Source organism: Aptenodytes forsteri, unplaced genomic scaffold, assembly GCF_000699145.1.
Source record: "Aptenodytes forsteri isolate BGI_AS27 unplaced genomic scaffold, ASM69914v1 Scaffold366, whole genome shotgun sequence".
NCBI lineage: Eukaryota > Metazoa > Chordata > Aves > Sphenisciformes > Spheniscidae > Aptenodytes > Aptenodytes forsteri.
Window position 1 is genome coordinate 2779154 of NW_008794621.1, and position 8618 is coordinate 2787771.

At 40.0% G+C, this 8618-nt stretch overlaps 1 protein-coding gene across 1 annotated transcript; it reads right to left on the reverse strand.

Moving 5' to 3' along the window:
* Positions 1–468: 468 nt before the first annotated feature.
* On the reverse strand, positions 469–2720 carry DYRK2 (dual specificity tyrosine phosphorylation regulated kinase 2). The gene has a single exon (XM_009273235.2). It carries the CDS (start codon positions 2678–2680, stop codon positions 1100–1102), a length of 1581 nt encoding a protein of 526 aa, XP_009271510.1. The 5' UTR covers positions 2681–2720; the 3' UTR covers positions 469–1099.
* Positions 2721–8618: the final 5898 nt, after the last annotated feature.

Below are 8618 nucleotides of genomic sequence, written 5' to 3' on the forward strand. Positions count from 1 at the left end.
ATCAGTCACTTCCAGATTTACAGGAACAGACATAGTTCCCCATCTTCCTTTTCTGAGACTGCCCGTTCCTCTCACTCTACCACACGGCATGCAAGGTAAGAGAGTCATTTTGGAAGTTCTTATTTTTTACGTTATACTTAAATGCTCATTTTCATTTAAACCCATTACTTTTTAATAAAGAAAGCATTCCATAGAAGGTGACTGTATCATTAGTGATACCACTACTTTCTCAGGGCTACCATACAGAAAATGACAAATTACAAGAGCCCAGTGGGAATGCTCAATGTTATATACCTGAAATGAAGTCCAGAACATTTTGCTTTACCAACTCATCAGTCACTTCCAGATTTACAGGAACAGACATAGTTCCATCTTCCTTCTTTCTGAGACTGCCCGTTCCTCTCACTCTACCACACGGCATGCAAGGTAAGAGAGTCATTTTAGCCCTGGAAGTTCTTATTTTTTATGTTATATTTAAATGCTCATTTTAATCAAAACCCATTACTTTTTAATAAAGAAAGCATTCCATAGAAGGTGACTGTATCATTAGTGATACCACTACTTTCTCAGGGCTACCATACAGAAAATGACAAATTACAAGTTTACAGGTGCTTAACTGTATTTCTTCGAGTATCCTCCCTGGAGTCCAGTCAGGCATAGGTGTGAGTGTTTGCAGAATCAAGACCCATACCCATAAAACCCAAAAGGTAGAGTCTTACAAATTTACCCCAGGTGAAACCTAATATGAACCATGGAAGAGGAAGGTTAATACCTTTGACACCACGCTGCAATGCATGACAGTCATGTTGTAACCAGTGGCCTGCCACTGATGTTTATTACTGTGTCACACTAGTTACAGTAAGGCTAATTGTACTGTAGAAGACAAACATTTTAAAAAATAAGTATAAAAACTTAAAGCATTGTCCCCGTGTTTTTATAAAAACAAAATCAACATTTCTTACATTTAAAATGAGTGCTGAAAGATACAAATGAATAAAGTTATTGAGCAAATAAAAATGTATATCTGAGCTACTTTTTCATACAAATAAGGCTCAGCCACATTGTATCTCTCATATTAACAGCATTGGGTTTTTCAAACTCAGCTAACGAGTTTTGGCAACACTGTTCTTTGCTGAATATTCCCATTGGCATCTGTCATCTGTGCCAAATTAGTCCTCAGTTTTGAAGTTGAGCTTGAAGTTGGAGGTAACTTGGAAATCGACGTTATAGCACCAGTGCTCTCTGCAATTCTCTTCGCCGAGGCCTTTTCCCCAGTCGGAGGCTTTGGCAACCGTCTCCTTAGCCAGGGATGCCGCAAAGCCTGGCTGGGTGTCATACGGATAGCAGGATCCCATTCTAAACACTGTTTTAAGAAGTCAAGGAACAGGGGATCATCACATCCCTTTAATGCATTACCCCATTCTCTGCTCTCTGGTGGGCCACGTAACTTTCCCCTCCGAGAGCGTCCACCATTAAGTATTACAGAGCCATCAGACAAGGTTGTGATGCTGCAATAGCGGGGATAACCCTTAGAGCTCACGAAGTTTTTGGCTCGCTTGGATGAATCTAAGAGTTTTGGAGAAGGCATGCCCAATAGCTCAATCATACAAGCCAGCTGGTCTCCTTCATCTTCTCCAGGTAAAAGTGGATAACCGGTGAGAAGCTCTGCTAGAATACAGCCCAAGCTCCACATATCTATGGGCATCCCATAACGAGCACCAAGGATGACTTCAGGTGCACGGTAAAAACGTGACTGAATGTAAGTGTAGACACGCTGATGTTCATAACAACTTGAGCCAAAATCAATCACTTTAATACCACTTCTACCCTGTTGCTTCAACAGAATGTTCTCAGGTTTAAGGTCACAGTGAATGATTCTGTTTTTGTGCAAAGCATCCAAGCACTGTAAAATTGAGTGGGCAAACTTGCGGACCAAAGGCAGGCTAAAGCCCTGAAACTTGTTTTTCTTTATTAATTCATACAGGTTCATGCTCAGCAATTCAAATGTCATGCAGATATGGCTGCGGAATGTGAAGTTTTCCAACATGTGAATAACATTCATGTTGTTATCCTTATCTTGTTTCCGGAGATGCTCCAGGATCTTAATTTCTTCCGCAGCTTGGCGGTGGAAACGTTTTTCATTTCTCACCATTTTTAGTGCCACATGCTGATGCATCTTATGATCGTAGGCCTTCACCACCTGCCCAAAGCTTCCTTTCCCTATAACTTTCAGGACTTCATACCTGTATGCAATATGATCATGGGGTACTTGTATATAAGACCCTTGGTCATCATCATACCCACAATTGTTTGAACCACCAATCACACCTTGCCGCTTCTTTGCATTTGGACCCAAAAAGTATATTTCAGGGTAGCTAAAAATCTCATGATGCTCAAAAGCTGTTAATTTTTGCATGTATTGCTTCATTGCCTGCTCTGGTGTCATCACGGAGGTTTTCACTTTCCCTGTTCCATCTGTAGATTTTAAAGAGCTGGAGCTCCCTTGTCGTCTGTGAGCACTCTCTGACTGTCTGTCCTGAACCACTGGCAATCCAGATTTGCCTAGCGCTGTAAGTCCGTTTGGCTGTGTCGTCAGAACCGTCCTCTTGTTACTATTATCTTCGAACAGCTGCTGAACCTGGATTTGTCCATGGCTACCAACATGGAGGTGCTCATTCATTGTGTGCTTACTGCCTCCAACCTAAAATTGAAAATAAATACATACCCAGTTAACAAGAAAGGCATGAACTCCATGCTTCACCATTCATTCTGCAACCCGCCATCCTGCCTAAATCACCTCAAAACTAAGTACTTTCTTAGAAGTCATCTGTCTACAGATAATCTAAAAAATACAGCACATATACTGTGATACTGCTAGATGCTATTAGATTTTCCAGATCCTTGTTTCTCAAATGCCACTTTCGTGACTCTCTAAAATGTTTGCAACAAGGCAGTCACAGATGTGCTACCATGATAAGCTAACAATTCCTCCACGGAATCTTCAAGGCAACAGTCCTGTAACATCAAGAAGTATGCTTGAGGGACATTAAATTAGACTTTACAGAACATAGTAGCAGTTTTATTGATGCTGGAGATCAATATATAATGACTGCTAGAACTTACATGTCTAAGGCTCTCCTAGTCACCTGTTCTCAGAAATCAAGATTTTTAACTTGTTCCTAAATTTGCTGTATTATCAAAAGCTCCAGATACAATTTTAAGCAATAAGGAATGTGTTGTGACATGTACAAAGAGGAAAAGAACCTGCACATTTCTGAAGTTCAAGAGATGCCATTCACTGCTTGCAATGGAGACAGTCACTATTCAGCACAGCATTCAGATCAATGAAGCGTAAGCATATCCTTTAGCACTTTCCCAAACTAGTCTTATAATAACTTTTAACCAAGATGAGATTTGGGGCCTGATACAGACTTGAGCGGAAAGAAAATCTTTGCCTTAAAGAACATGCAAGTAACTTTTTTTTAAAGGAATGGAAAAAAGGATTAGTTGATTTTAGAAATTACATTTGTTCTTGACAGTTTTCACAAGGGAATAAACAGCAGCATTCAGCATTTTCAAGCAAAGAAACACTGGAATTACTGGGGTGTGAGAACAACTATTGCTCAAAACCTGTTATTTTTAAGGAGAAATGAGAAATTTACAAGCATATACTTGCCACTAAAATAACTGTTCTTAGAATTCTTCGTTTGCTCTATAGTAGAGGATAATTAGTTTGTCTTCTGCCTGGTCTTATACAAACGTGGGAAGAATTCCCCTGCTGTCTCTCCAGCTGATTCACCAGTCTTAATATTTATGCCAAATTACTAACAAAAAGTTCACCAGTGCTGTCAGACAGATGATCAAGCCAGGGTTGAGAGCACTTTTAATCTGAACCTTATTTTTTCTAGGCAGCTAAGGATAACACATTCCCTGTTCACTTAAGGTTGCTGAAATGAAATCAGAAAATGACAGTTGTGTGCTGTGATATGAGGCAATGAAATCTGTGCTGCAACCGCAGAAGTACTTCCTAATGAGAAAACCAGGACATGCAATGCAGACTCTAGCATACTTTGAGCTTCTGTTAAGGTCTGATATGGCAGAAGCATGTTTTTGTAAATTCAGTAACTTGTTCCCAAGGAGTAGCCAGCTGGACACCAGCTTCACCTTTGGATAATACTTTGAAATTTGCAGCTCTGAAACTCACACAACGTAAGAACAAGAGCTCTCAGGGACTGGTTCTGCTGAGTTCACTGCTCTTCTGATTCCATTTTGACTCACGTTGAATAACTGGTCCACTTTATTTCATTGTTGCAGTTTGACTGTGTACGTTTATTTGCAGAGCAATTTGGGCTCACACTATCAAATTTGATCAATCTCCTAGAAAGCATTACCACACAATTGCAATTCAGAGCAAAGGCATTTGTAACATCTAAGCATAGTGAAGATATACAGGGTATCGACATTAATTCCCTTCCTAGTTTGATGTCTCAAAAGCACCAGGAATTAAATCATCAAGGGGACTTAACAAGCCTATCATGCCTACAGGGAATTCCTTCAGGTCAAGTCTGAAGCACACTGCAGTAGCAGTTTCCTGAAGGTTGCCCTGATCCTCTGTACAAACAGCAGTTACTGAAAAAAAGGAGAATTCAGCCCCAAGAGCTGCTACATGACGCATCTCAGAAGAACTGGATCTAGTTAGTAAGATGTGTTGGAGGTTCAGCACATGCAGTATTGCAAAACTGCGTTAAGTGAGAAACGCACAATGAAGCAGCAGAGCAACTGTACCGACTGTAAGTACTCAAGCTAGGAAATTCCAGGTACAAACGTTTCTTCTGCAGCGTTAGTTGAACAACAAAGCAGTACACATCTGGACAAACCGGGAGCAGACAATACTAACGTACAGACAATGAGGAAGAAAGAGCATACGGGAGAAAACCATCTTTATGAATTTCTTAACCCAAGTACTCACTGCCACAGTTCACATCTTGAATTAATTTTTTTTCACTTGAGTCACCTGTTTTCAGAGTTAACTATTTTCTGCCCTTCCTAAGCACGGCTTGTTTCAATAAATGTACTGGGGAATTCTTCAAACTTCAGTTATTTGCTTTGTATCAGGGCTTGGAAAAAAACCAAACATTTATCCACTCTCAAAAGGGACTAAAGAGTTCTTTTTCCTAAAAGCATGTTTGCAAACACATTATAAAGTGTAAACCATGTAGCTCTGCTTCCTGCACCTTCAGGCAGCCTCATGGTTTCTCTTGCTGCTCACAGGTTGGCTTTTTTTTCCAAGCAGCAGAATGAATCACCAGCAGTATCCCAGCTTCACCCCAAATCCAAAGTGACCGGTTTTGCCAGTTTCAGTCAGCTGCTGCTTGGGAATGCAAATGCAGATGCAGACAGCAGCACTCGTTTTCTTTGTGGAAGAAAAGACACCAGATTAGCACAGGCTCTATTCCAAAAGCTATGGGGGAGAAGAGAACTCACTTTTCTTTCAAAAACCCCAACAGGAGTTTCAGAGCTATCGGACACATCACAACCACAAAGTCAATATGGAAAACAGATTTTACCCATCTCAGGGTAGTGACTGCACAAGAATCACCACCTCTTCTTCTGTTTCCAACCTGGATGAGGGTTGGATTCTCACCAGCCCTTTGCTCTCCCTATCTACTTCTGGCTACCGGGTGTCTGAGATTGCTGTCAAGTTCAGGCTTGCACTGCTTACAAGCTCCACAGGCTTCACCAATGACGCTGTAAGTTCCCTGAACCACAACTAATGGGCTTCGGAAGCTACAAAAGACTACAGCCTTCTTAGTCTAGTACTGAACTGTTCACGGTACACAGAAGCTCCATCAGCCTTTCATCCGAAACCATAAGCCTGAGAGGTTTAAAACGGATCTTCCTTTTACTTCTGTAGACGGGCCTGTAAACTCCAGAATCAACAATCTACGTAGCTGTCAACCTGCATGCACTTATGCAGCTTACTTACTATATATTTTACTGCCTGGGCTCAGACCCATCTACACCTTCTAAGATTTACATATTTTTATAGCACACATCTTCAAAACCTTACTGATGTACACATTTCTCCATAAAACATATTGAAATAACAGGTAAGCTTGAACTCAAAGAACTGATCTTCCTGAATCTTCTGGCAAGATCAATTACAGAACAGCAAGTGTTACAATCTGTTTTTTTCCTCTCTCAGTAGTTTTTTGTAACTTCAAAATAGCCGCAATGATTTTGCTTTAACTTTGGTTTGCTCAGTTTATGGAAGCTGATGGCTACGTCAAAAACATTCACCTAACCTTTGAAGTAGAGACACCAGGCAAAACAAAAAAAAACAGCACTTTTTTCTGGGGGGTGGGAGTGTTTGGGGTTTGTTTTTTTGTTTTGTTTTCACAAATGGGTTTAGGGACAGAAGTAGAACAGTAACTTACTATACTTAGACTACAGACCTGTAACAACACAGAAGTAGCATAAAACTGAGTTCACCCTGCTAACAAGAAGGCAAACTGATTGACAATTCCTTTGTGGTAACACTCAGCCAATGCAATGGTCTGTTTCAAGACCTTCTACGAGACTGTGACTATAGGATTGAACACCACAGGAGCATACACCTCTTCTCAACTTTACCTTCTAAAAGCATCAAGACATTATATAGTTGTATCATATTCCATCCTTGTAAAAGTCACTTGGTGTGATATCAGCACCCTATAAAACTATCCAAGACCGACACATGCTTCAGCTATATATTATCATTTTATTTTGAGCAAAACCCCAGAAAAAAACATTTTGCTGTCAACCCAAATCGAAAAAGGTTTATAAAATGAATCTTAATAATAAAGCAATCATGATGGCCTGCTGAAATACTGCATAAGAATAAGATGTCTTTATCTGCTATTACTTTGCATAGATGAGGACAAGGGAGAAATAGTGTTCCAAAGTAGTAACTTAATTAAAGAATAAATGTTACACTATATAACCCATTCTTTGCAGCATTTCTGGGCATGCCAGTTTCAGCCCTACTGTGTCTAACATGCTAGAGGCATACGGTATCAGGTGTAGCATGCTTCACTGCCTATTTTGTTGACTATAGCTTGAGCAAATGTACAAAAGGCCTTTTTTTCCTTGATAAATGAATTCAACATTCCTCTGTTCTGTTCAGAACTAAAAATAGCTGCTAATTAGTACGATAACAATAATGCAGGATTATCATAATGGTTTTATTATGAGTATGGGTTTTATACACAGAAAAAAAGACTAAGCCCTTGGCCTAAAGAGCTTGTGGCTCAACAAGAGCTGTAGAAAAAACCACGCCATTTGGATTTTTTGCTGCTGTCTTAACTGGTCCATATAAGCTTATTTTTTGAAAAGTTAACTTTGACTTTATATAGCAAATATTTTCACAGACAGAACTATGCCTCAAGAGTGATACTGTTTCATAATCTTTTTTCCTCCTGTCAGGACTATGCAGGTGCAGAGTCTGAATACTTCTGGGACACCCTGCATGTATTACACACGTTGAAACCAAAAAGGACAGTCAATGCACACTAAATTGAACCCTTCAGGTAAGCTGAAGTGTACACATACAAGAGATGTGCCCAGATGTACTGCAGTCCCCATAGCACAGTCACCAACCGTTAGAGCACAAATTTAAGAGTCCCCCCCCATTAAAAGTTAAGACGGCTTCATATTCCCTCTAGACACAAGTTTTAAGTAGAAGAAGAAGAAACATCCAAAGAAATCTAGACATAGCAAAGTACAGGTCATGACTGTATAGTTATTTCCACTCAAACGTGACAGCATTGCTGTGGCAATTTATTACATGAAAACACGACAATAGGAAGGTATTTTCTTTGGTTTTACCTGCTTTAAAGCAGCTGCCCATAACAAAAATTTGCAGCATGTGACCCACCAGATCTTCATGTTAACAGAGTCCAGGAATCTCTGTTCCATTATATTGCAAATTATTTTTTTTAAATTTTTAAATTTAAAATTTTTAAGATTAAGACCAAATGACTGATGCAAAAGTATACGGATAGACATTCATCCCTGGTGGCAAAAGAAAACAGGCTTGCTGTAGGGAAATCTTAGAAAGGGCTTGAAGAGGGAGGGCACTGAATCATGCACTGTAAATGGGTTGTTGTTACAGTACTAGACAGGAGGAGAAAAAGATTAAGACTGCTTTACTGCAAGAGAAACAGGAAGAGTGCAGAATGCAGGGATACGTGCCAAATAAGAAAGAACAGAGATGGAAGCAGGCAGAAGACAGAGACAAGAGTCTGGGAGAGGGACTCACAGATGGGTGGGGATTTACACGAGCAGAGCAGCAGGCAAGCAAGATAATCTCTACTGCAGCACGTCAAGTGGATGCAAGAACACCATAATCAAACAGGAGAGAGTGAATAGGAAAAGGTTCCAATCATCAAGGCAAGAACTTAAGGCTTCAAAAGAGAAAGCAACGACTTTGGAGAGGAAAATGAATAGGACAAGGGATTGGAAGTAAGTTCATGTTTTCCACCATGAGCCAAAAAGATAGGCAGGAATGGAAGCAGACACGAATAAACCTAGGATGAAGCCACAAATTTAAAAAAAAAAAAAAAAAAAACTACCCCCGG